The sequence below is a fragment of the Paralichthys olivaceus genome, chromosome 8 (assembly GCF_024713975.1).
Source record: "Paralichthys olivaceus isolate ysfri-2021 chromosome 8, ASM2471397v2, whole genome shotgun sequence".
In the NCBI taxonomy this organism is placed as follows: domain Eukaryota; kingdom Metazoa; phylum Chordata; class Actinopteri; order Pleuronectiformes; family Paralichthyidae; genus Paralichthys; species Paralichthys olivaceus.
The window spans coordinates 3,338,694-3,364,657 of record NC_091100.1 but is presented as its reverse complement, the minus strand read 5'-3'; the positions used below and the strand labels follow the sequence as shown (position 1 = coordinate 3,364,657).

At 43.7% G+C, this 25,964-nt stretch overlaps 4 protein-coding genes across 7 annotated transcripts; 1 reads left to right on the top strand and 3 right to left on the bottom strand.

Moving 5' to 3' along the window:
• Window positions 1–682: 682 nt before the first annotated feature.
• Window positions 683–11,204, bottom strand: LOC109645118 (monocyte to macrophage differentiation factor 2-like). The gene is made up of 7 exons (XM_069530410.1): window positions 10,675–11,204; window positions 6,774–6,855; window positions 6,391–6,551; window positions 6,191–6,265; window positions 5,990–6,091; window positions 5,166–5,235; window positions 683–5,076 (listed from the first exon to the last, which is right to left on the bottom strand). Exons 1-7 carry the CDS (start codon window positions 10,686–10,688, stop codon window positions 4,873–4,875), a joined length of 708 nt encoding a protein of 235 aa, XP_069386511.1. The 5' UTR covers window positions 10,689–11,204; the 3' UTR covers window positions 683–4,872.
• Window positions 11,205–12,439: 1,235 nt separating this feature from the next.
• arpc1b (actin related protein 2/3 complex, subunit 1B) lies at window positions 12,440–17,784 on the bottom strand. Of its 2 annotated transcripts, none has more exons than XM_020102672.2 (10): window positions 17,318–17,784; window positions 16,691–16,767; window positions 15,814–15,918; window positions 15,294–15,516; window positions 15,080–15,187; window positions 14,555–14,794; window positions 14,387–14,462; window positions 13,701–13,900; window positions 12,969–13,059; window positions 12,440–12,872 (listed from the first exon to the last, which is right to left on the bottom strand). In XM_020102672.2, exons 2-10 carry the CDS (start codon window positions 16,752–16,754, stop codon window positions 12,834–12,836), a joined length of 1,146 nt encoding a protein of 381 aa, XP_019958231.2. In that variant the 5' UTR covers window positions 16,755–16,767; window positions 17,318–17,784; the 3' UTR covers window positions 12,440–12,833. The 2 variants fall into 2 exon arrangements, with proteins under 2 accessions (XP_019958231.2, XP_019958230.2); XM_020102671.2 differs by having other exon boundaries at window positions 16,691–16,808; window positions 17,318–17,751.
• A 1,023-nt stretch (window positions 17,785–18,807) lies between these two features.
• Window positions 18,808–23,541, bottom strand: arpc1a (actin related protein 2/3 complex, subunit 1A). Of its 3 annotated transcripts, none has more exons than XM_020102635.2 (11): window positions 23,204–23,541; window positions 22,527–22,615; window positions 22,211–22,315; window positions 21,560–21,782; window positions 21,237–21,344; window positions 20,963–21,066; window positions 20,735–20,843; window positions 20,432–20,507; window positions 20,149–20,342; window positions 19,774–19,864; window positions 18,808–19,640 (listed from the first exon to the last, which is right to left on the bottom strand). In XM_020102635.2, exons 2-11 carry the CDS (start codon window positions 22,588–22,590, stop codon window positions 19,602–19,604), a joined length of 1,113 nt encoding a protein of 370 aa, XP_019958194.1. In that variant the 5' UTR covers window positions 22,591–22,615; window positions 23,204–23,541; the 3' UTR covers window positions 18,808–19,601. The 3 variants fall into 3 exon arrangements, with proteins under 3 accessions (XP_019958194.1, XP_069386509.1, XP_019958195.1); XM_069530408.1 differs by having other exon boundaries at window positions 23,318–23,534; XM_020102636.2 differs by lacking the exon at window positions 23,204–23,541 and adding an exon at window positions 22,974–23,170.
• Window positions 23,542–24,131: 590 nt separating this feature from the next.
• Window positions 24,132–25,953, top strand: LOC109639268 (lipopolysaccharide-induced tumor necrosis factor-alpha factor homolog). Its single transcript, XM_020102642.2, has 4 exons — window positions 24,132–24,553; window positions 24,644–24,772; window positions 25,325–25,499; window positions 25,587–25,953. The coding sequence occupies exons 1-4, from the start codon at window positions 24,493–24,495 to the stop codon at window positions 25,702–25,704; spliced, it is 483 nt and encodes a 160-aa protein (XP_019958201.2). The 5' UTR covers window positions 24,132–24,492; the 3' UTR covers window positions 25,705–25,953.
• Window positions 25,954–25,964: the final 11 nt, after the last annotated feature.

The window sequence follows — 25,964 nt, the reverse complement described above, 5'->3', positions numbered from 1 at the left end:
CACTAATGTGTTGCTTTCCTTTCACCTTCTGTCCAGTTGGTCTCAAACTGCAGAATGTGATATTAAGGGAATTCTGGTTATGTTAATAAATGTGTGTGTGTGTGTAAATGAATGGTACTTACAGAAACCTTTAGGGTCGGTCCAGTAGATCGCTCCGACACGGCGGCAGTGGCTACAATCAGATCTTATGGGGGAAACTGCGACAGTCCACGATATGTCCGATAGAAGTCAGGTTTTTTTTAACCAATAAAAGATTGTTATTCTGGGCCTTTGCTAAGAATCTGCCCAAATCAGAAATGTCTTGGTCACAGAACCTGGACTCACATCTGGACTCAAAAGGACAAAACTACACTTTTACAAGTCTTACAAATGGCTTGTTTGTTTTCCTTTATTATTATTTTCTATTTGCTCACATTTATCCTCGCAGTGTAATATCGTCCAAACATTCATATGGTGGAGTGACTTTCTGTAAGAGGGTTTATCACCAACTACTTGACCTGTGAAAAATCTAGCTCGCTGCTCGACACATCTGCAGACCGTGCTGTGAACTGTGTGTTTGTACATTGTCCAAATAAGTATTTCAAGTATTTCACAACATGAACAAATATAAAGCCGTGATATATTTGAAAAGGTGAAAAATTGTAAAAAGAAAAAAGAAAAAAAAAAGTCAAGTCCTGGAATATATTGCATGAAAAAGCTTTTTTATTACAAGAGAAATAGAAAAGATAAAAGCATTGTTGGCATCGTATGGTTCTTATCACAGCACAAAAAGCACCACAGACACAATAACCGAAATGACGGAGAAAGAGACAGAAAGAATGTCTGATCAAATAATGAGTGGTGTTGGATCAGAGAAAGAAAAAACACCAGCAGCACTGAGAACAGAGCCACAATCACAGAGCGTCTAGAAACAATGTACAGAGGGTCCATGAAGGCGTCATGGAGAGTTTGTAAAACCACAGAGCTCTATACAAAGTCAGGTGGGCGCCGCATGTCTTAACGAGACACATGGACGAGACAGACACATGTCAAACCCTCAAATACTTCATCTCAGAGTGGCCAAACCTGTCTGCGGGGACAGCAGTTTAAATCCTGGAAATATACTGTCACCCCCAACTCGATCGTTTGGTTTGTCTCACAGGCTCAAGTTAACCCCGAGAGCACAAACACTCAGAGATGCTCTTTAGTTTTAGAATAAGTCAGGAGAGGTTCATGCCGCTTGCTGTGGATTATTAAAAACTAAACTGCAACCGAAGACAATAGCAAAGATACGTGTAGCTCCAAGTGATGTTAACTGTGTTTATTGGTCAGATATCTCAGACATATTGTAATATTCATGTAATGGTTGAGTTGTAAATGCTTTTTTTGTTTTTGTTCTGAGGAATTAACGTTAAAATTAAAAGACCTGTTCAGTGGCAGTTCAGAAACCTCTTTTGTTAACAATGTGCAGATTTATTCAGTTTGAGTTATACAATAGAAATAGGATTAATACTAATTTTTTATTTTTTTTTATTCCATTGTTTTTGCTTGATTCTCAGTTTGTCAGACTTCAGGTTAAATAAAATATCTTTAAAGGGTGTAAAGTTCGACCTTGGCACGAGTAGGAAGTTGTTGGTTTTTGGTTTTGGATTGAATCATCAGTGTGGATGTGAATTGGCTGATTAAAACTGTAAAATAAGGCAGATCTTTGCTCGTCTTCTTCATTTTCTCACGAACGCCTGCACTTATTTGCAAGAACAGAAACCTGGCGCAGGCCGGGCTGTGTTTGAGCAATGTGTGAAATCGGAGATGTAGTTGAAAACCGCTGTTGAACTATTTAAATGAGCATATTTGTGATGTTATCAAAACCTACTTTCATTTAGTTTCCGCCACGTTCGGATCTTAATCTGTTGTTCTGTTGTGTTTTCGGTTCACACATGCAGCTCCTGTGTGTGATGTCTGGAAAAGTTCGGTGGAGCGGAGCATGAAAGAAAAACACTTGTTCTCTCTCAACAGTGCAACTGGAGAAAAAGAAAGTTAGGTGAGTCTCAACCACAGTGTATTTTTTTGCAGTAACATCTGCTGCAGTTTTGAATCTTTGGTGAAGATTTTTTCCTACTTCTATTAATTTTAACAAATACTTTTCTGATCAAAACACTTCGGATTGACTTTTGGGGAGATGTAACTTCGTCTTTCTATTATTTAGAGTTGTAATCTGCCACTCAACCACTAGTAGCCACTGAACTGTGCACCCTGCACCTTTAAAGCTTCTTCTTCCTGTCGGGCTGCTTCGTAAATATTACCCACGTGTAAAGCTTGGGGGACGTGACTAAGCAAGTGAGGCTGCATGGAGTGAGGCCAGCTTTCAAGAAAACAGTTTTACAGCTACTTGATAAATTGTGCTGCGGCGCCCAAACATCCACAGCAGCTTCAGAGGCTGTTGAATGTGGCTTCACAGACTTTTAAGCCCAAATGATCCAAATCCCGAGAGACAGACAGACAGACAGACAGACAGACAGACAGACAGACAGACAGCGGTGGAGTTATGTTAAACAGAAGCAGAGGTTTTAAAAATTATGAAATTATTATTTTTACACCTGTAAATACGAGACGGTTTGACCTTTTGGTCCTTTAGCCACGTGGATCATGCCACACAAGCTCGTCCTAGAGATCATGTGACACCACCACATACACTTTAACACCGTGAGAATACATACATATTCAAATGTCTTTTTTTTTTTAACGTGTTCAAGGTACATGCGTTCACGTGTAAACATAGACTCAGCCGATTATAGGCTTTGGATTCATGGGAGTCAGATAGATAGGCTACATACTAACACACACACACACGCACACACGCACACACACACACACACCTGAGATGCCTATTGGGCCAGATTGTTCAACAATACTATAGCTTCAGTTTCCTTTCAAGTGTGAGACGTATATGGAAGTCGTGTGCTATCAGTTGCGGCAGTGGGTGAGTCTTCTGGCAGTGCTGAGTCAGACGGGTGGTTTAACCCACGTAGCTTTGACAAGACGGGTCATTTAAGATGGAGACGACAGAAGATATTCCGCTAAGTACATCAGAATAAAATATAGATGGAGTCAACATATACTCTACCTCATTGATAAATATATACTGTATAATTCGTACTGATGACATCTTCACTCACTAAACCTAATCAACAACAGTAAACTATTAGAATTCAGTAAATATTCTAGAAAATCTACTAAACAGAGCTCGGTAAAGGTGGAAGCACACGTGTTAAGTCCTCGAGACTAAAACCATGAATATCAGTCAACGTAAAATAAAAAGCATTCTACGGTCATGCTTGATCTGGAAATCACAGTAAATCACCGACTGAAGCAACTGCTGTAAAAACCATATCGTGTACTAGAGTGTAGATTGCACAACTAATAACAATAACAGGAATAATACAATCTAGAGCTCTGAATTGAAATAGTAAATTACTGATGTTGCGACCTCTTAAATATAAACACCAAATAAAACCTTCTGCTTGTGACGATGATAATACTCTAAATAATTACGATAGTCGAGTCAGTTCATTGTAAACACTGTCTTCCTCTTGTCAATAAGACGATGTCCCCCGATTCAGCTTCCGAGCACCGAATGTGGACACGCACCACAAAGAGAGAAAATCTTCAAGATTAGCAATTGAACCCCTGATAATTGGAATGAAACTGAATTCCTGCAAAAAAAAAAAAAATGCTGTAAATTGAAAATTGAAATGAATTGAGCTGTGTCCCAGTTTACAGGCTGCCTCCCTGGAAGAACAGACTCGTCTCCGCGGGCTGACGGGGCAGTTTCAGAGGAAAGGCTCCTCCTCCAAACGCAGCCGTCCACAACACTGGTGTCCACGACTCTCAGTGTCCTACAATCTATCGCATGCCGGTCAATGGCTTAATGGTGCGTTCAAATTTCCTCTTCACCTCATAAAGTCAGGAAATGTCACATCACACTTATGAGGTACTTGGCTTCAGGCGGTCATCAGTCACTAAACGGGTCCAGAAGGTAATCAATGCAAGGTCTTAATTTCCACTGCGGATGATTTATCCACTGAATCTTTCTAAACACTCCACAAAAGCTGGATTGATATTCTAAGAGCAAAAATCTTTTCCAAGTAAAAGGACGCTTAGGCTGAACATTGTGTTGCCCTAAGAATCGTCTCAACAGGCTAAATTAAGTTCGGCCTGACTCTCTGATTGGTGGAAGTTGTCGGGTTATATGTGGCCTCTCAGGGAAAAGCTGTGAAAGCTTGTCAGGGCTTTTAGAAATCGTTAAGAACACACTTTAATGTTGACTGGCGGCTCAGATTCTCCTAAAAACAAGCTTAAAATAACATCATCACTGAAAGATAAGGCTGTAGCGCATTTTAACAGGGTTTTTAGGGATTTGCATTATTAAAACACTGAATTTCACATAATATTTCTTGCTTTACTGACATAATGGCTGCCGGGCGTAAACTACACTATTCATCCTCGCTAACAGTCGGTACATGATGGTAAACGCAGCGTTCCCTGTAAATGAAAGCGATGTGGATAGATTTCCTGTATCACTAACCTGGTGCACTGTTTCCCAGCTGCTCACCGTGTCTTAAAGCAGAGTCATTAACACTGTTTTTCACTGGTTTGTGTGACTTCTCAGTGACAAACACGGACATATCTGACTCTATGGGTTGACGAGGAACGCTTGAACGCAGCATCAGTTTTGGTCTGTGTGAGGTTAGACTGTATTATTTTGGGGGAGGAGGCACATGGTCGCCCATCTATCCTCCAAGTGAGGCAACCCCTGAATCTGAACACAGCTCCCATCATCTCAGTGTTGTCGCACAAACACAGGAGCTGCCCCCTGTGAGGTCACTGCTGATGTCATCTGGAGGTCTGAACCTGATTGGGCGGCTGGGCATAGAGGTACCTCCAGATGGCGTAGTAGTGTATGGCTGCTCCCATAGCTACAAACAGGTGCCAGATGGCATGAGCGAACGGGACAATGCCGTCGCTTTTGAAGAAGACCATCCCCAGACAGTAGCAGGCTCCGCCCAGCAGAAGCTCGCACAGGCCCGACTGCTCCGGCTGCGAAGAGACAGGAAGTTAAGTGTTTTACAGACATCGTAGTGGAGGCGTGTCAAAACCACACGGAGAGGCTCAGAGAGTGGGCTCACCATCGAGAGGATGACCAGGGCTGGAAAAACACCCATCACCGTGTAGCAGAACAACTCCATGATCTTGTACCTGGTACAGAGAGGGAGGGTGGAGCACGGCTGTTCATTCTTGACCACGGTAACAGAATGAGCGACTGAATAATCTCAGCTCAGAGATCCACTTGTACGTTTCTCTGAGATCTGATCTTATCGTGAGGAGGCACCAGGGCGGCAAGAGTTTGTCACTTCTTTTCAAGCGCCATCTTGATTTTTTTGAAACCAGAAGTAACCATATTTGGAAGAGAGGGAGGTGGAGCCTGACTGAGAGCTCGAGGAAGGTGGACGCCCTACTACACCTGCACCTATTGGACGGTACGAACTGTCAATCACACAGTATCCAAGCCCCAATGCAAGAGGCAACTTGTTGAAGACATGTTCACAACATTTTACCTGTGCAACAGAATTTCACGTTTCTTCAAAATAAAAGACAGGATACTCTCATTCTTACTCTCAGGCCATTATCTTAATATTGTAAGGACACAATAATAAATGATTTTAAATACCTGAAACACAACAACGTGGTTTCATGAAAGCGCTTTAACTTAACTTTAAGTTTAATTGAATGTCTGTTCTCTCGTTGCAGCATCACATAAACCCACACACATGTTAACCGTTTCTGCACAGACAGGTTTAAAGATTTTCATTCGGGTGGAAGGACATTGTCGTACGGGGAGAAATGTAATAGAGGGACCTTTGAGTTGAGATTGTCTCATCACGTTGGAATATTAATTGGATCAATAAATAGAAATGCTGATAATAGTAAAGGTTTGAATGCGTGAGCCGACCTCTCATGGAAGAAGAAGACGTAGGTGGTACCAAAAGAGGCCATGACCCACACCAACCAGCGCATGTGGCACGCCCAAGGACCCAGTTCCCGCAGGTTCAGCCTGGTCGTTTAAACAGAAACACACAAATATAGAATGTATTCACACAAACAATGTCCACGCCTTCATAGACACACGCTGACAACAGGCTCTGTTGTTTACCATGGGGCGTAGGAGGCAGCGATGAAGAAGTAGATCACCATCCTGTCACACATGTGGAAACAGTGCTCCACAGACCTGAAGACAGAAACCAAGCAGCCTCATAACGACGGAGGGACACTGTTCATATATGCAGCATCAAAAATACAGAATACTAGAAAAAACGTAAATGTGTGTGTGTGTGTGTGTGTGTGTGTTTGTACCGTAAGTGGCTTTTCTTCCAGGCCACAGTGTGGAACAGGGTGGAGATGATGAAGAGCGAGCTGAGCCCCGCCCCGTACACCCAGGCCGACAACCGCTCCCATTGGTCCTCTGAATGGAGGTGCAACAGTGAGCTGCCCAGCAGGCTGGGGATTATCCATAACTACATGAATCATAACAGAAATGAGACATGAGACGGAGATCGATACTTAAGATAAACTGAAAATGTGTATTTAATGAATTGTGTGTGTGTGTGTGTGTGTGGTCTGAAAAAAACCTGATGGTGTCTCATTTATCTGGATTTTTTTCCTGCTTTCATGAGTGAGTGTGTTATTTCATCCTTCTGTGGTCGTGTGTGTGTGTGTGTGTGTGTGTGTGCACTCACCGCATGCGTAGCACAGTTGGCAGCATGCTCATATTCTGTGGGCTGGTATCTCTTGTTAGGAGGAACACGGTTGTTCATAAACCTGGAAGTGTCACAAATCAACAGATTGAGATTTAAATATTTAACAGCATCTCCGTGTTCTGTGGCGCTGCAACGATCTGTCAAATGTCGGAAAAGCAAAAATCTATTTTTTGGTTTTTAGCAAAAAAAAAAAATGTAAGCAAAAGCTGATTCTCTGGTTTCAGCATGTGAGAAATATATATTTCTGAAATCACCTTAAACCAAACAACAGATCAATGAATCAATAAAAAAATAACTGAGAGTGGAAATATCTTATATCTAAGACATTTAAGCATCAGTAAAACATATAACCCCTCCAGCAGAGCTGAAGATCAATACGTTTAAATATCTGACAGACGTGTTATTGATCTCTACGTTTCATATGTGAAACATTTCACGTTTCAATCCACACGTCGATGTTTTTCCTCTTAACGTCGTGGCAACGTGTCAAAACATCTTCATGATTTGTTTCCATTTGTATCTCGGTGATGCTCATAAAATGTCACCCCACCCCGTCCCTTCGCTTAGCAACGCTAGATCATGCTTCAACTTGTTGCCATGGCTGCTGTTGCTTGGCAACAGTGGGTAACCACGTACCGACTGAACCAGAGATTTTTCCAGATGATCTCTTCCGTGAGCGCTTCACATGTACACTCACACACACACACGAGCACATACATACGTACATGAACTCAGATCTGTCTTTGCATGAACACAACGCAGAAACCCAAACAATCACAAATCCGCTCAGGATGTTGCGCTCCGACACTGATGTCACTGTTGTCATGGAAACCACAGAGCAAGGGATACCACAGCAGAAAACTCCCTCCTCGCCTCTTTCATCTTTCTTCCCTCATCTCTTCCATCTCGGCCTCCTGTTCCCCGGCTGTGTCTCTCCTCTCTGCTTCCCGATGATTAAATTAACATGCAGGACGGCAAACGATGTCCACGCAGACGCACAAAACACGGACACGTGTGCACACACTGACATGCACGTAGACACAAACGCATTCACTCACACAAACCACTACCCCTCCCTGTTTTTATGCTGCATCTTGCAGAACAAGATTTCATAAGAGACCTAGATTTAGCGATGTCTCCGTCTCTCTCTCTCTGACACACACACACACACACATTGTTCTGAGATTCCAGGGAGTCAGAATGAGACAGAGGCTTCCATCGAAGGGAAAACTACAATTAAAAATTCATTGAACAGTCAGTTAGCTTTTAAAACTTGAAGATGTCTCAGCCGACATTAAAAAAATCCATCTGATGCACCCACGTTAAACATCTATGGAGCCAATGCATGTATGTCCCATATACACTCTGCTGAAAGCTCACATATATATACTCCACCTATAGAAAAATCAGGTATTTCAGTATCAGCAGAGCTAAATTGGCCTTAAATCAAACCATGCTGTGTCTCTATGTGATGTAAATCAGACAACAGTGACTCTGGACAGACAGAGACATTACAGGAGGTGACAAAAGACCCAGAATCCACCTCTGATAGTGAAAATCATACGTCAGAGATCCTCTCCTCCGTCGTGTGTTCATTCCTCAAGCAGCTGTTTTTTTAAGTGACACTAATTCAGAGCTATTAATACGAAGTGACCCAACCCAGAAACACACCATCCCGTCCCCGATACGAGGCTTCGCCGCCCTGTATCCGGCGCTGTCTGGTTGGCTCCGTCTGTGGTGTGTGTGTCAGCGCCAGGCCCAGCAGGCTTGGCCGGTTCATTAATGACTTTATCAAGCTGGCTGATAATTAGCAGGCCAGAAGCCAGGCAGGGATCCAGAGGGGAGCAGAGCTGTGGAAACATCAGCTCGTACGACGGCAGCCGGTCGGACAGAAGGAACTCTCTCTGCTTCAGTCGTCTTATTGAAGCCTGAAGACCGAGACCTCACTTCACTTATTGGTCAGCATGAATTAATATTAAAGCGTGTTTTACAGTCAAGGGAGTCCTGCTCTTTGTCCACGTATAGGACAACACAAAACATTTTGATAATAATGTTTGTAATGCTGGGCAATACTGCACTGTGAGGTACAGATACTTGATTAATAAAGTATTTTTGCTTTTTATTTTTAAGTGTTTGTCATTCTCTGCTCACAATCAAGAGTTTAAAACCTCAACCTTCACGCAGGAGCAAAAATAACTCTTCAAACTATACAGAAACAATAGTGAGACATTCGTTGTGATAACTATCGATATCGACTAATATGAAAATGTTTATCTTGATATTATTTCTGTCCATATCGTCCAGCCCTTCATGTTTGAGTCATTTATTTATGAGCGGAAAGAGAAAGTAAATTATTAGCTTCTCTGCCCGTGTGAAAAGCTCGAAGGAGCGAACAACGATGAATAAACGCTGCTGGTGATCGTCTTTTGTTTGTTCTGTTTAAGTTGTGAAGAAGAGGATAAAACCACAATATCAGGACGGACAAAAAAGCTAAATAAAAAAACAAATGCACCTCCCACCTTCTAATTTATGGCGAAAGGTTTAAAAGCTCACTCGGTGTCAATTAAAACTTTGACCGCTTGGCTTTCAGCCTCAGTCTGAATTTCCACACATGAGATGATTGTTTTTTCCATATCTGAGTTTGTGTATCAGCTGACGGGCGTGTTGCTCGAGGCCAGAGGAAAATATTTGGATTTATAAAAGATCTTGTGCAGCGTGTTCAGCTCTGAGAGATGAAACAACAACGATATTGATTATCGCGTGACTGTTTTTGTGGTTTTTCAAGCAGAAAACTAAAAAAAATATGATGGTTCTGGCCTCTCAAGTGAAATGATTTGATGCTTTTCTCCGTTTTGATTTAATATGTTTAGGTTTTTAAGATGTTGGTAAGAAAAGCAGCACTCTGCGCTCTGGGAAGTTTCAGTCTTGGGCTGCTCTGTTTGACCTCCTCCACCAAACATGACCACGGCAACCTCATCCGAGACCCAACCGAGCTTTCTCGTGTTCGTCCAAACGTGTCCATTAAGTCTTATTAGACACACTGTGTGTTTGTGTGGCCTCCTGTGTCTCAGAGGAGGATGAGCACATACACAAAAAGAGAGGAGGCGTGAAGAGACAGCAAAGATGATGAGGAGGAGGAGGAGGAGGAGGAGGAGGAGGAGGAGGGAAGTGTTAGGTGTGTTTTTCTTAAATTTGGCCGTCAAGCAAATAAAGATAGATGGACAGTTTATTGATCCAGAAGGAAATCAATAAAGTATCAACGGACGACAATGACTTGTTTTGGGTCACATTGGAAAAAAAGGTTTATACATAAATATATTCTATTAAAAAGATAATTCCCAAATCCTCTCCTCCTCCTCTTCCTCCTCCTCCTCAGCATCATTATAACCATCAGGCATCAACATGAGAAATATCCCAGATTATTTCTAACTATAACAAATATTATCACTGAGGTAAATTATACCAGATTAATTTAAATATGAGATACATTGGGAAATGTGTTGACTTATTATTATAAAGAGATAAAAAACCCTCCTCCTCCTCCTCCTCCTCCTCAGCATCACTGCCAGGCATCAACATGAGGAACATTTCTATTTATTTCTAACTATAAATAATATTATCATTGAGGTAAATTACATGAAACAACGTGACCTACCTCACAAGATGCATTATTAAATACAAAGGAATAGATTTGACTTATTATTATTATAAAAGAGATCATTTCCAAACCCTCTAAGCATCCTCCTCCTCCTCCTCCTCCTCCTCCTCAGCATCACTACCAGGCATCCACACGAGGAACATTTCTATCTATTTCTAATAATAATAATAATAATAATAAAGAATATAACAGAGGTAGATGATATGAAACAACGCGACCTACCTTACTAGATTCATTTACAGTGGGAATCAGCAACAGTTGCCAGCAGACAGACGGAGTGTGTGAGGCTGGAGCCTGGATCTGCTCGGTCTGGAGCGAATCACCGGTCTGATCACTTCAGCTCCGGTAACGGACTCATGTAACGTAACGTAACGAGCAGTGCGGTGTCACCGGAGGAGGAGACGTCGTCCGATCCTCATCTCAGGCACCGGGACACGGATTCATCCCGAACCCAGCGGCGGCTCCAGAGGATGCGGTCCGGAGGTGTGGGCGTCCGGTGAGGGGAGCAAGGCGGGGGGGGCGGGGGGTGAGGAAGAGCCGGTTCTCGTGCACGGTCGTCGGTGGTGGTCGAGCTGTTGTTAGTGGATGTCTCTCTCTCTCCTTGCTCTCTCTCCCTCCCCCTCCCTCCCTCCCTCCCTCCCTCCTCGTCACGACTCGGTGAGCAGGTTGTTTTCCATCGATGAGGCCGCCGCGCCAGTTTCTAAATGCAGCGCTTCTTCATCACCGGTGAGATTCGTACAGAGAGCGCGCTGCAGTTCCCCGGTGCAGCCTCTAGGGGGGGAGGAGGAGGAGGAGGAGGAGGAGTCCGGCTCACGATAAACCGGTTTTTTATGCGAAATGTATCGTCCCCCGTGCACACCTGGTATTAAAGGGGTAGTTCAACCAAAAAATGAAGATTCACTCATTAACTACTCACCATTTAGCTGTTGGGTGAACAGAGCTGCAGCCAGATCCAATACAACTCAAGTAACTGGTGACAGATTCTTCCAACGTAAAAAAAAAAATAAACAATGGAAAGAAAATAATAAAATCCTGATCCTGTGGGTGTTTGTCCGTTAGCCCGACATGCGAATTCAGTTGTTTTTTAGCCGAAATGAAGAAGCGATGCTGCCGCAAATGTGATGCCGTTTCGACTCGAATTTTGAATGTCAACGCTCACGAGTGGGACCAAAAAAAAAAAAAGAGGAAAAATAGGTTTGATTTGTAGTGAAACTGCAGTGGGACAGAGGACGTAATTTACGGTTTGAAGAACGTGCACGGGAGAAATTCACAATGGGCTTCTTACCTGGGTAAAGTCCTCTGGTGCATCGTTGGCACCACACTTTGGTGCAAGAACTCAGAAGGAGACGCTTCTGTCCTGCTGTAGTTTCGTGTTGCCAGCAGAACGAACCAGACCTCCAAATTGTCATAACGCACTGACTGGCCATAGTGACATTGTTTTTATTTTTTAAATCAACTTGTTGCTCGGTTGAAGCTTGCTCGCTGAAGAGACGCCCGTGTCGCTGTCAGTGGCAGGGTTGAATTGGTGAGTGATTGAGAAGCTTTAAAGACAATGTGAATAAGTTGAATTTTAGAATTCCTAAAAAGTATTTATTAATAATGAGGTAAAGGCTCCATGTGCTCAGGCTCCCTGGGTCCCTTATGATAGAACATACTTCAGTATCATGTCAAGCTCAATGAATGTTTAAGGAGCGGGCTTGATGCTTGTGATGGGCGGCAGTGAAGTGAGTCTTGTTGATGTTGGGGAGATTCACATTCACTTAGGGACCGTCCATAAATTTTAACAGGAGATAACTGCATTGTTTCTAATAACTCTCATGTCATTTGACCCACTGACTCGAACCAGAGCTGAATCGTATTATTACTTTACATAAATAGGCCTGTTTTAGTTTTTCCTTTATATTTCATTAAAGAGATGAAAATATGATGAACTGGTGAATGTGGCAAAACCTGATCTACACACACACACACATATGAAGAACCAAGCTTTGTTGCGTCGTAACAATCATTTATTAAAGGCATATTATGACCAGCATAAGCTTTAAACAAGTACTGCAGCATTTCATCTTGATTAATATAAAAATCCAGCTTCAAGCATTCAGCTCAGACTGAACAGTCTGTGATTACACTGATCTAACTCTTTAAGTACCGCTCACAGACCCGTGGTCAGTCCCTCCGTTTAAAGTTCTGACTTCAACAAGCTCCACAAAAGAGCTTCAGGGGGAAAACAAACACTGTCTGACCAGAGTCTGATTGTTTTACCTCTATATAAAAAAATACCTGATTAAAATATTGGCGAGAAGCTTTGAGTGATAAGGCAGCAGGTTTCTTCATATATCCAGAAGCTACTATACTTTGCGTGGTTTGGTGTAAACTTCAGTTCAGACTATTTTCAAGTTCTTCATTGCAGATTCCAGAGTCTGAAAGAAGAAATTAAAAAAAAAAAATCTGTCTGTATTATAAAGTGTGAAAACATCATGTCTGTAAAAAAAATCAATCCGTCACGTGTTTATTACCTTGACATCCCAGATGCCCATTCCTCCGTCCATGCCGGTGGTGCAGAACTTGCTGCACTGGTTTCGTCCTCCGTCCAGAACAGAGATTTGGCTGAAATACAGTTAGAGGAAATCAAACTCTGTACAAACATGAAGATGCAAAAGATTTGAACATGGATAATGATAATTATGCATTTATTTAAAGCGCTACCTTTTTAATCATGCATTCATCATTACAGTTACAGCTAAGATCATTTTATCCATCTTATGAACTTATCTTCCGTCTCTTCCTGAGTTTTTCTTTTCCACAGATTGAGTTTCTATCTATGATGATTGAAAAGCACTTTGGTTCATCTCCAGTTGTATTTAATGTGTCCAATAAATGTATTTTAATATTTGTGTTGTTGTTTTTACATAATTCTTTAAGGAACCGACAGTGACGGTGAAATTAAAATTGGTCTGTGAGTGAGTTCCTCACTTAATTTTAATTTTCTCACTTCCTTGTTCTTATAAGAGTGAAGAGTGATGTGGAAACCAGGATGTTGTAAAATTAAATGTTTGGCAGTATTTCACATCCTTGTACATATTGTTAATAACTTCTGTCGTATGTAACTTAGATTTGTAATTTAATTCTGAGACTGAAATATGAATGTACGGGTGAATTCACTGAATACAGATCACTTAAATCCTTATCGCTCTCTCTACCCTGTTCAATTCTTTCCGTCTCACTCTAATATCTGCTTCTCTCCTCACCTGATGCTGTTCTTGTGCAGGGTGTTCAGGTTTTTCTCGGTGCTCTGGGTCTCGGAGGCCCGACGGTCCAGGTTCTGGAAACGCTCCCTGGCGCTGATGCCCTTCTGGGCCTCCTGCTTAGGAACATCCAGCTTTCCACCAAACGTCAAGCTGCCTTTGGCCCCGTCGTACACAAACAACACTGGGTAACAGTCATGGCCCTGCAGGAACACAGACACAGTGTAGTTAGAATATCAGTAAACACAAGACAAGAGACATGAGGTCGTTTGTCATTTTGTTGTTTGATTAATACTGAAACCGACTAATCAACAAACTGATTGGAGGAGTGGCTGTTTTAATTAAGAGTCTGTCTTTAAATGTGTGTGTTACAGATTCTTCCTTTAAAGGTTCAGTGTGTAGAATTTAGTGACATCTGGAGGTGAAGTGTCACGTTGCAGCTGAATACTCCTCATCTCACCCTCCCCTTCCAAACATGAAGGAGAACCTGTGGTGTGAACTTCAGTTGTCGTGAAAACTCAAAAGGTTTTAGTTTGTCCAGTTTGGACGACGGTAAAAAGACATGGCGAGGACCCCCCCCCTTCGTGTAAATATAAAGTTTTTAAATGTAAAGATCCATTCTGTGGTAAAGAAAACAACAATTCATGAATGTGTTCAGAACAAATACTGGATGTGTAGTGAATACTCACAGCCGCCACTAAGCTGTTCTCAGTAATGAAGGTGACACACAGAAGAGGAAGTGTCTCAGAGCGCAGACTGTTCACCCTGTGGAAGAAATAACAAAGGTCAGCATGTACACACACACACACACACACACACAGAGACACACACAGGTATGCCGTCCCGCCCTCTCTTACGTTCCGCTCTTGCCGCCCTCTGCGACAGACACAGTGGAGTCGTGGGAGGTCCAGGCCAGGCGGTTGCCGGAGTGCGAGAAACAGACGCTGTGCACCCAGCCGCCGCCGCCTCCTCCTGAACTCTGATCCGCAGCTCCGGACCCTCCGGACTCAAGCAACATCTCCCCGAACGGCATCTTGCTGCCCCAGGGAGTGGGGCCGGGCTTCTCCTCCACCTCCTTAATGTAGGCCGAGAACACCCTGCAAACAAGAGGGGCCGGCGTTAGACGTCGTTACCGTTATTACTCATGGCTGAGATGTTTATTAGATTTATAAAGGTGTGATCATTCATTCTGCATTATCTGTAGGTTTGACTGTTGTGTTTCCATTTCACTGTTCTTGTGAAAATCAGTTTTAAAACTTTAAAAATCTGGATTAGGATTAGGGTGGTTAGGGAAAGTTGTTGATTCACTGATACCTGTGTTTATAGAATGCAGTCATTTATTTATTCTTCATCTCCCATTACAACTTCTCGTTGCTCATTACCTGCATTTGAAGTCACAGGATCCAGCAGCCAGCAGGACGTTGTTGGGATGCCAGTCCAGACTGAGGATGGTGGAGCGGATTGGCTTCTTGATGTGCTTGCACACCCACCTGTAAGAGAATCCCACGAGAATGAACTCAAACTGTGGTTCACGACGATAAAAATGCAGCCTTTTTACGAGAGCTGGGAACAGGAAGTCATCCTCCAAAAGCTCACCAGTCATTTTCCTGCTCAAAGTAACAGATGGAGATGAGGCGGGAGCCGCTGCCGACAGCAAACTTGTTTTCTTTGGGCGACCACTTCACGCAGCGAGCGGCTCGGTTAATCCTGAGGATGACCAGGGTGGGCTTCCAGGCGCCTTCTTTAAGGGTCCACACGTAGGCGTTACGGTCAGCTCCGCAAGTCACTATACGGTTACTGTCCGGAGCCCAGTCAATACCTGCAGGAGGAAAAAAAAACTCTTACTGAAGTATTTATTTAAAGGAGACATATTGCAAGTGCTCCTCTTGTTTTTAGGAAATGAGATGTGAGATGGAAGCTCTATCTTGGGATGTTGAGGCAATTTTTTCCATATAACATGTTTATTAGTGAGCTTTATCTGTTTTTTTTTCTTTATCTGTGTAGATTCCTTTTCTTTAGCATCAATTAACTAATTAAAACCAAACCGAAACATGAAAACTTGAACAAACACTATAGACAGACACCGATATAAAAGTTCTGACAGTAAATGACTCACCTGTCACTTGCCCATTATGCTCCTTCAGCTCATGGATCTTACTCCACTTGGCTCCATCTTTCTTGTAGATGTGGACGTCGTGGTTGTTGGGGCAGAGGGCGATCTCTGCAGCGCAAAGACACCAGATGGAGTTAAAGTTTGAGCATCAACAGAGAAAACTCTGCCAATTAAAACAACACAAAAAGATAATAAATGAACTGTGTGAGGGGGAAGAACGGTGTGACTGACAGGGGACGGTTTTGACGGGATGCTCAGTGGAGGGGAAGAGTGAACAGCTGACCGGGTGAAAGAGAAAAGTAGAGGATCACAGTATGCATCAGCCTGGAGGCAGCTCACAAACACGTGGTCTCTCTTTAAATAGACAATGTGCAAGAAGTGAACTCTTCCTCCCCCATAATGTTGGAGCGAACTCTGCAGTGGTTTCAGTCAGCAGATGAGTCAGAACCAGTGTTTGTCTGAGAGCAGCGGAATCCTGCAGGTTGAGTGGAGAAACGACGACTGTGTGACTCGACCACAGCCGTCTGTTACATCCGCTTTACCCAGAAACCAAAAAGAGCTGATCAACACAGCCAAATATGGCACGAGCTTCCTGCAGCTAACGGAGCACAAGAGCCTCTCAGAGAGAACTCCAGACGCCACCCTCGCTGTTACAGGAAACAGGAAATACCTTCTCCCACCTGGGAGCCAATCACAACCCTCCGTCTATTACACCATTTGTTCTTTGGCGCAGATACTCGCTGAGGCAAGATGTTCCATGATGTCTGTGTTTGACACAGTGAAGAGGCGAGAGGAGGCAGAGCTGCTGAGGGAAACGAGCAAAGAGACCAAATGGAGAAAGAAAGAAAGAGAGAGAGAGAGAGAGAGAGGAGAGACTTACGTGTGCCATCTTTGTTCCAGGCATGGCAGCTAATTGGTTCCAGCAGAAAACTGTGGTACGCCATGGCCAATCAGGTGCTAGAAAGAGACCAGGAAGTGATGTGCACAGAACTGTAAGACTGGAAAAAGAGAAGTGACAAAAAAAGACTTTTAAAAAGAGTTAAAAGACTTTTAGCTTTTTTTCCCCCGATATTTAATCAGAGTTGGTTCAAACTATTTGAGGTTTTCGGAGGCAAAACTCCCCAAGAGCTGACTTTAAAGTCTCCGTGCACAGAAAACACACTTATCTTATCTCACTCGGTTTGTGTTAATGAAATCCAGACTTTCAGAAACATGAGAGGAATGATGCAGGTCAAAGGTGACACACACACACACACACACATCCAGCTAACTTCACAGTTACACACCCAGGAAATGAATTCCAACATCTCCATCACAGTCGGTTACTTGAAAGAAACTAATCTCATGTAGTAGCATGAGTGAGTAGCAGCAGAGTCGCCTGTTGCACACTTTCTACTTTTTCCTGAAAATGCATTAAACTAACAAAGTGTGTGTGTGTGTGTGTGTGTGTGTGTGTGTGTGTCTACACACACTCAGTCAACTGTTAAATATCTTCTCGGCTACTTACCCTGAGGGCAGCACAGAGATGAATGTGTAAAGAGCTGCAGAGATGGACAGAGAGACAGAAAGAAAGGAGAGAGAGAGAGAGAGGGACGAGGGTGTTCAGCTCGCGGACTCTGGCCAGTCAACGCGAACGCCAACGACAGAGTGAGCTCAGGAAGAGGAGAGGAGCTGTAGAGAGGGAGGGGAGGTCAGAGGGGGAAGTGCAGGAGGGTACAGTGAAGCTGAGAGGAGGGGGGAGAAGTGAATGCAGGAAGTAAATGCAGGCGTGGTAAATAAACATGTTACATACTTGTAGAATGTGAGAGATATGGACTGAACATGTATTCTTTAGAAGAACAAGAGAGGAAAGGATTAGTTGTGCTTCAGTAAAACTAGTGAGGGTGGAGCCAGAGCACCAAACAAGGTTCTGTAGGAAACTGAGGGGGGAGGCAAAAAAAAAAAAACGTATGAAGCATGAAAGACAGAGAAGAAAAGGGGGGAGGGACGTGATCCCTTCTGCATAAAGAAAGCGGAACAAGGAAAAGGGGAGGGGAGAAAAGTAAACTGCAGAGGAGGGAGGAGGGATGGCGTCAGGAGAAGGAAAGAAAAGAGTTTGACTCCGGTTTCTCCAAGATTTGGAGACAAAGTTCTGTATTTTAAAGCAGATCAACACCAAAGGGAACCCCCCCCCCCACACACACACATTCTATTACACACGTTTAAAATCAGACGACATCTGCAGTGTAGTTTTTTTTTTTACTCTGCTCATTATCTTCCGTCAGGGTTCAGAGGCAGAAGTCAGTAAAAACCTAAAGACGACACCGAGGAGCTACAGTGGATTAGAGAGGACGATGTGTCACGTGTCAGACGCTGTCATTGAAACTCGTGGTATTTTGTTTTGCCTCTGGTGACCTAGTTTGCTCAGTTGTGTTATTTTGTTCTGGGTTTTTGTTGTTTTTGAAAATAGTTTATAAAACCGACATGAAAATCCTTCGACTTTTCCGACAGAGAAAAGCACCGTAACAGTTTCCTCCCCAACTTCCTCCTCGTACTCAATTATAAGGCTTATAAAGTGAATTAGGATTGTAACATTCTCTGTGGAGGTTTTTTTTTTTTTTTCGAGGGAGTCAAAGTCTTGTTAGTTTTGTTTGGACTGAACACGCAGTCGACACCGCTCAGATTCCTGCTGCTGCTTTCATGTTTTTCCTGCTGATCCACAACAACGGTCAAAGAAAAAAGTGGAACGAGAGTCACGAGAAAACTGCAACCTGGTAAAAACAAATGTAAACAGAACAAACATTCAATTCTAAATTGGTTTTTCAAGAACACAGTTTGTTTTGTTGACGGTGAAAAACTTTGTTTACCAGAAGGGGAAGTTTACCAAAATGTTTCCATACTTCATCTGGGACCCCGACACTCAAATACCAGTACTGCAAATGCACCCTGGGTATTTAGGTGCTGACCGCCCAGTGTGTCAGAGAGGCAGGGGACAAAGGAAGAGAGCAGTCGAGTGAGTTGTGTACTGTAAATGTATTTATCTTTATTTCATGTCTACCTCATGATCAGTTACATAGAAATCCTCCATCTCCTGTGGTTTTAGTGAAGTAGCTTTAGAGTCAAGTGCTGCGCAGCCGTGACTCCGCACAGAGTTTAGACAGCTGCTTTCTCTCTCCACCATCAGATCCTGTACAGCTCTCTCCAGTCAACCAGCAACATGACCTCACGACATCAGTAACCGGGTCCCGATCCAAGCAGTGACTCACTGGGCTGCAGGAAGGAGACAGTCGCATCCCGCGATTTTACCGAACGCTGATGTCATGAGATCACGTTGCGGTTGATCTGAGGAGAAACGCAGTCTGACTTTTTGGATAAAATACACCGTTTAGTGCTCAAACTTTTGGTACAGGAGGTTAGAGAACATAAAAACACACATTTCACGTCACGCTTAATACGTGTCAGAGGAGCGTCCCCCTTTGACACCTGGTTAACCTTCATTTAAAAAACAAACAAACAAAAAATTAACAGTGATGCCACACGTCAGCTCAGTGTGTGTGTGTGTGTAGTGTATGTGTGTTTGTGTATTTTAGTGTGTGTGTGCTAGAACACACCCACCAGTGTGTTATGCTCTGATCAGTGCTTCAGTAGACACTCGAGATTAGGTGGTCAGTTATGTACGTTACTGGCTGCGTCGCAGGAGTGGAGGGGGTGAGGAGGGAGGAAGGGAGGGGTGATGACGGTGAGGGCGAGGAGGGGGTGGGGGAGGAGACACGTGAGGCTGCGGCGTTTCTTCATTCATTCACGAGATTTCTTCACATGATGCGGAGACCCTGGATAGAAGCTTCTAGACTCTGAGGAGATGAAAGCAGAATAACACATTAGAGCCGAGGGAGCTGGGGAAATAAAGATCTGAAGAAGGAGTGTGTGTATCTGTCTGTGTGTATCTGTGTGTGTGTGTGTGTGAGAGAGAATGTGTGTGTTTACCTTGAAATCCCAAATGGTCATTGCTCCATCGATGCCTGTGGTGCAGAACTTGCGACAATCCCTTTTGTCTCCCTCGTAGATAGACACTTGGCTGTGGAACAAAAACAGATTAAATATAGACATTCAAAAAGAAAAGAGGTGAAGAAACTGAAGCACTTCACCAAACTGCCACGAGAGAGTGATGGTAAGGACAAAGTGAAAACACAAAACAAAAAAACATGTACATCCATTAGGAGCCTACGTCAAACATGCTGATGTGTCCATGTTTACAACATCTCTAATATTTACACCTGGAGCTTAGAGCACAAGAACAAACAGCAGCTAGACTCATTTTTCTAAATTTCCCGCAGTGATTCGTTTGGCTGTGCGACCTACGTGATGCTGTTCTGGTGCAGTGTGTCCAGGGCAGTGTTGCGGTCCTCGGTGGTGGCTCTTTTGTCCATGTTCCTGAAGCGCTCCATGGCAGAGATGTTCCTCTGGATGCTCTGCTTAGGGAGGTCGAGCTTCGACACGAATGTCAGCGCTCCACCATCGTCGCAACGGAACAGCATGGGGCAGCAGTCGTGGCCCTGGAAAGAGAAACGACACGTTTTTAAAATCCCTTTCCTCCACTTTTAAGTATGAAAATGTATTCACGGCGTTTCTAAGTTATTCTTACCGCTGCTACTAAACTGTTCTCTGAGATAAAAATGACACTGAGGAGAGGAAGGAACTCCGTCTTCAGCTGTGAAGGACTAAACACAAACACAGGGATTTTAAATTTCACAGGTAACTCACTTCCAACAAATGCTGGAAATAAATACATATTCAAAATTGTTGAGTTGTCAAAACAGCAGGCTCTATAGACAATAGTAAAAGTTTCTATTTCACCTTTTGTGTCTTGATGAATAAAACAAATTATTTCTGCAATTAATTTTTGGTAGTTAATCTCAGACGCCTCTGTGTCTGGAAATAAATATACCTGGCAGTCTTCGAGCTGTCCACCACAGTGACAGTGCTGTCATGGCTGACCCAGGCCAGGCGGTTACCAGATGCAGAGAAAGAGACAGAGTGGACCCAACCCCCTCCACCTAACAAACACAACACGCACAAAAAAAAAAACCCAGATATGGTTTTAGTGCAAAGAATTACTGAGAGTGAATCGCAAGAGGATTTTTACTGTAACACATAGAGATGAAGAGATACAGACCCGCTCCGCCAAATTCTGCTAACACAGCCCCAAATGGCATCTTGCTGCCCCAGGGCGTGGGGCCTGGTTTCTCTTCCACCTCCTTAATGTAGGCTGAGAACACCCTGGAGGGCGGAGGGAGGAAGGGAGGGAGGGAGGCAAAGAGAAAAGAAACAAAAACGGAGCAGAAAGAAGAGGAGGGAGAGAGGATGTTGGCAGGATTTCAATCATTTAATGTTCTTCTCTTGTCCCGTTAGAATTTTTTAGAACACTTCTCATTGCTCGTGACTTTTACCTGCATTTGAAGTCACACGATCCAGCAGCCAGCAGGACGTTGTTGGGATGCCAGTCCAGACTGAGGATGGTGGAGCGGACTGGCTTCTTGATGTGCTTGCTCACCCACCTGAGACACACGGAGAATCAATGTGTATTTTATAATGCGCTTTAAATAAAATATTATGCAATCTAGAACAGGGAAACTGAACCGTTAAGGTTATAAAAATGATAAAATATAATTATTTGTCATAGTTATAATGCACACTACAGTTTAAGGTGCAACAATATCTAGAGTTATATATATATATATATCTAGCGTTATATGAACCGTGCAGGACTCACCAGTCATTCTCAGACTCAAAGTAGCAGACAGAGATGAGTCGAGCTCCACTGCCGACTGCAAATTTGTTCTCCAGTGGCGACCACTTGACGAAGGTGGCGGCTCGGTTGATCCTGAGGATGACCAGCGTGGGCTTCCATACGCCCTCCTTCTGGGACCACACGTACGCGTTGCGGTCGGCGCCACACGTCACTATACGGTCACTTTTGGGAGCCCAGTCAATACCTGCAACATGGACGAGAGAGAAAATAAATACAAAGAGATAACGTTATTTAGGTCAGCAACGATTAGCTGATCAATAGAAAATGTACCAGCAGCTGTTTTGATCATCAACAATTCTCTTTGAGCATAAAAGGAAACATTTCTTAGCTCTAATTTGGAGCTTTTCTCTGTCATGTGACAGGAAGCTGAACTGGGTTCCTGACAGACCTTGAGCTGATTTGGACCATTGAACGTTTCGTGATATTCTGACACTCAATAGACGGATTAATTAATCAAGTAATCTGAGAAAATATCTGCAAATCAATTGATAACTAGTTGCAGCCTTGTTGTTGTGAATGATCAGATCTAATGAAAGTTTTCATATCATCACAGACAGAGACTCAGACCTGCAGATACTTTGTTTTGAACATGACCGGAGTCTAATGACAAACCTGTTATGTGTCCATTGTGCTCCTTCAGCTCGTGGGTCTTCACCCACTGGTTGCCGCTCTTCTTGTAAATGTGAACCTCGTGGTTATTCGGACTGATGGCGATTTCTGCAAAACGTTGTGAAAACAGCAGGTTAGACACAAAGGATGACAAACAAGTCAGACCGGTTTCCTGGGATCTGCCACTTACCTGGAGGACACTGAGGAACAGAGAGCAGAGAAACGACTCTCCCACTTCATTTAAGATCAATTATGAACGAGCGATCATTAAGGACACAGAGAGAGAGAGAGAGAGAGGAGGGAATGTTTTGAGACTTACGTGTCCTGTCGCGGTTCCATGCATGGCAGGTGATGGGCTCCAGCAGGAACTGGTGCAGGGACATCTTGTCTGGGTGTGGTCCTCAAAGTCTGACAAGTCACAGAATAAAAAAAACAAAAAAACAACTTGAGTTTAACAACAAGCGACCATCAAACCTGCTCCTGAGGAGAACATCAGATCTGATCTGAGTTCAGTTCACACAAAACCACAGCGACTGGAAAACCACCTGCTCCACTGAGCTGAACAAGTTTGGACATTTTAACTTCGCTGCGTGAGCTCGGGGAAAAAAAAACCTTCTCGCGAATGTTAGCTCAGATGTTATCACCCAGCTAGCATGAGCAAGACAGCCGCCACCGGGTTTTTAACAAGTGTACCTCTTTTATGAACGGAAATCGACGCTAGCTGCCAAACGAGCGTGTTTTAAAGGCTTCACGTGTTCGGGCTCACCGGGGAAACATCCCGGACGCTGGTTAGCAGGTTAATCAGACAGCTAGCTAACGATGCACCGGTGCTGAAGAGGCCCGGCAGCCTCAGTGGGTCTCACACAGATTTACTACCGACCACTTTTCAACCCGAAGGCCTCGATCCTCCACATCAGCCCCGGGTGTCTCCTCCTCCGAGCAGACGCCCTCACACCCGGTGACGGAACACCGCGCTAGCTCCGTGTGCTAACTCACCTCTCTCCGCAAGACCCCGGGTGTCAAGTCTCGTTAGCCGGCGAGCTAAGCGACGCTAGCGGCGGAGTGGAGTGGAGGGGGTGGGGGGGGGAGAAGGTTCGATCGGGGCTGGACCTGAATTCGCGGACTCTGGTCAGTCGACACGAATTCGTCCGGGAGTGTTGAGGGAATGTCAAGAAGGCCAGCGGGACACGACCCGGAGCATCCGGCGGCTAAAGTCGGCAGCGAAACCCGTGGATGCCTGGCTGACAGCTAACTTAGCATCGTCGCGCTAAGGCTGCTACATTCAACTGAGCTTCCGCCTGAGTCCTCCCACCGCGACGAGGACCGAAGAGCGCCCCCCGATGGTGGAAGCAGGAAGTGGCGGAGCCGGTCACAAAATACCGCCATCTAGCGGAGGGAGAGGGGGAGAGATAGATGGATAGATGGATAGATGGATAGATGGATAGATGGATAGATAGATAGATAGATAGATAGATAGATAGATAGATGGATAGATGGATGTCTAGATAGATAGATAGATAGATGGATGGATGGATAGATGATGGATAGATAGATAGATGGATGGATGGATGGATGATAGATGATGGATAGATAGATGGATGGATGGATAGATAGAAAAATAGATAGATAGATAGATAGATAGATAGATAGATAGATAAGTGGATGATAGATAGATGGATAGATAGACAGATGGATAGATAGATAGATAGATAGATAGATAGATAGATAGATAGATAGATAAATGGATGATAGATAGATGGATAGATAGACAGATAGATAGATAGATAGATAGATAGATAGATAGATAGATAAATAGATAGATGACAGACAGATAAATGAAATTCCCACATCCCCCTGAAAATTGAAGTTATTTTTACTTTTGGGTAAAAACTGATGAATGTCAGCAGAGTCAGACACCAACAACACTAATGGAAGATAAAGAGAATAATTTTCGGTTAATGAACACAACACACTTCCTGTTTAACTTCCCATGATGTCACAGCTGAAAGGCTTTAAGGCGTCTAATGGAGTGAGGTTACATAACACACACGAGCAGATCTATTGAGTGGAGCAGTTTGGTGAAATTTAGATGCACATTTTAAAGTAAATGTTCCTCTGAGCCTCATTTCAAAACAACATCCTGCCATTGACTTTTGGGTAATAGGCTGTTTAACCAATCAGAGGAGATTTCATTAACTGCACCTGGCAGGCGGCCTGCAGATTAACTGCTGCTGCTGCAAACATCCAAACTCTGTTTTCCTGTGGAACATCACCTAACGCACTGAATGGAGTCATTACCTAAAGTGGATGAGGCTTTTCCTTCACCTCCACCTTACTACATACCAGGTAAAAATCCCCACTGATCCTGATCGGTTTGCGGAGCCTGAAATAATAAGTGGTCACAGTAAAAGTACTTAACTATCTTTTTATTTGCAGATGAAAGTCAAACAGGACAAGATGGGAGGATTTACCACATCCATTCACCGTTCAGTCCTCCACCTCCTCCTCAGTCCTTCTCCTTTTCTTCTGATGGCCGCTCCGCTCAAACTCATTTACCTCTGCCAGGTACATGCCCGCTTACACTCTGCCTCCATTTTTAAATATATCGAGGCCTCGATGTCTTTGCACTTGGGTGATTTAGCTTTACTTCCCTGATAATCAGCGATAATGAACGAGAAGTGTTGACTGTAGAGAAGTTTGTCGAGTGCCTCTGAGTGTCATTCTAGTTTGTCAACTCAACAGCCCCCTTATGAAACCACATTTACTGGATCACCGAGCACACACTCGGCTGAACTTGTCAGATTTTCCTTTTCATCAAGATCCATGAATGACTCTGCGAGAAATCACCTTAAAGTTAGAAAGAAAATACCCTGAGAGATTTCAGGAGGGACACAAAAATGTATCTGGTCCTTCAGGCCCCACCTTTCTGATTTATGGAAATCAGTTTGAGTAGTTTTTGCATAATCCTGAAAACACAACCTCCTCGGTGGAGATTAAAAACACAAAAGGTCAGAATATGTCACCCAGTGTAAACACCGTGCAGCTTCAGTGAAGAGATGCCGATTACACTTGTTTTAAAGTAACTTTCACTTTTGCCCCCCGATGTCTTCTCTCTAGTGTCGTGTCCTTATCCATCGACCCCCAGGCCCAAGTTTGTGAGCTGTGAGAACCAGCTGTATCGCTCTCCGGGCCTGACGAGCTGTCATTCCTGTCAGGCTCAGGTCACCACACAGGTCGCCTACAAAGTCGGGACACACGCGTGGCTCATGTGTCTTGTGTTTGTGTTGTGTGGGTGAGGAGAGCAGCGTTCAAATCTAGTTATCTAATTACCCAGCATCCATCTCACGACACACAGTGACGTGTAATTTCTCTCCCGCAGGTTGGTGTTTGGATGCTGCCTGATTCCGTTCTTTGTGAAGCACTTCAAGGACGCCTATCACACTTGTCCTCGCTGTCGGCGGGTTCTGTATGTCCAGAGGAAGACGTGCTGTGACTGAAGACACACACACACACACACACACACACACACACACAGGTTTAACAGTCTGACCAGTTTGACCAAAGTGCAAAAGGACTCCAGTCATAAATAGTGTGTGTTAAGTGGCTACTCTAAAAAGGTTGGATTTATGTTGGAATATATAATATATACAATGCTGCATCATTTCCTTAAAAGATTTTAACTATACGATTTTTAAATAATCTTGTTTTGTTACAAAGTCCAATCAAATAAATGTTTTCTATGCAAATCTTCATGTTT

What these genes read in the sequence shown, in the direction of transcription:
- LOC109645118 (XM_069530410.1), bottom strand. An exon ending in TGGAAGAAAAGCCACTTACG is followed by an intron (nt 6,266 to 6,390) that starts GTACAAACACAC and finishes TTCTGTCTTCAG; the next exon opens with GTCTGTGGAGCACTGTTTCC. An exon ending in GCTGCCTCCTACGCCCCATG is followed by an intron (nt 6,092 to 6,190) that starts GTAAACAACAGA and finishes TTAAACGACCAG; the next exon opens with GCTGAACCTGCGGGAACTGG.
- arpc1b (XM_020102672.2), bottom strand. Translation starts at nt 16,754, where the DNA reads ATGGCGTACCACAGTTTTCTGCTGGAACCAATTAGCTGCCATGCCTGG. An exon ending in GCATAATGGGCAAGTGACAG is followed by an intron (nt 15,517 to 15,813) that starts GTGAGTCATTTA and finishes TTCCTCCTGCAG; the next exon opens with GTATTGACTGGGCTCCGGAC. An exon ending in GAGGGCGGCAAGAGCGGAAC is followed by an intron (nt 14,463 to 14,554) that starts GTAAGAGAGGGC and finishes TTTCTTCCACAG; the next exon opens with GGTGAACAGTCTGCGCTCTG.
- arpc1a (XM_020102635.2), bottom strand. Translation starts at nt 22,590, where the DNA reads ATGTCCCTGCACCAGTTCCTGCTGGAGCCCATCACCTGCCATGCATGG. An exon ending in GCACAATGGACACATAACAG is followed by an intron (nt 21,783 to 22,210) that starts GTTTGTCATTAG and finishes TCCATGTTGCAG; the next exon opens with GTATTGACTGGGCTCCCAAA. An exon ending in GACAGCTCGAAGACTGCCAG is followed by an intron (nt 20,508 to 20,734) that starts GTATATTTATTT and finishes GTTTGTGTTTAG; the next exon opens with TCCTTCACAGCTGAAGACGG.
- LOC109639268 (XM_020102642.2), top strand. Translation starts at nt 24,493, where the DNA reads ATGGAGTCATTACCTAAAGTGGATGAGGCTTTTCCTTCACCTCCACCT. An exon ending in TCCACCTTACTACATACCAG is followed by an intron (nt 24,554 to 24,643) that starts GTAAAAATCCCC and finishes TTTTATTTGCAG; the next exon opens with ATGAAAGTCAAACAGGACAA. An exon ending in CTTGTGTTTGTGTTGTGTGG is followed by an intron (nt 25,500 to 25,586) that starts GTGAGGAGAGCA and finishes TCTCTCCCGCAG; the next exon opens with GTTGGTGTTTGGATGCTGCC.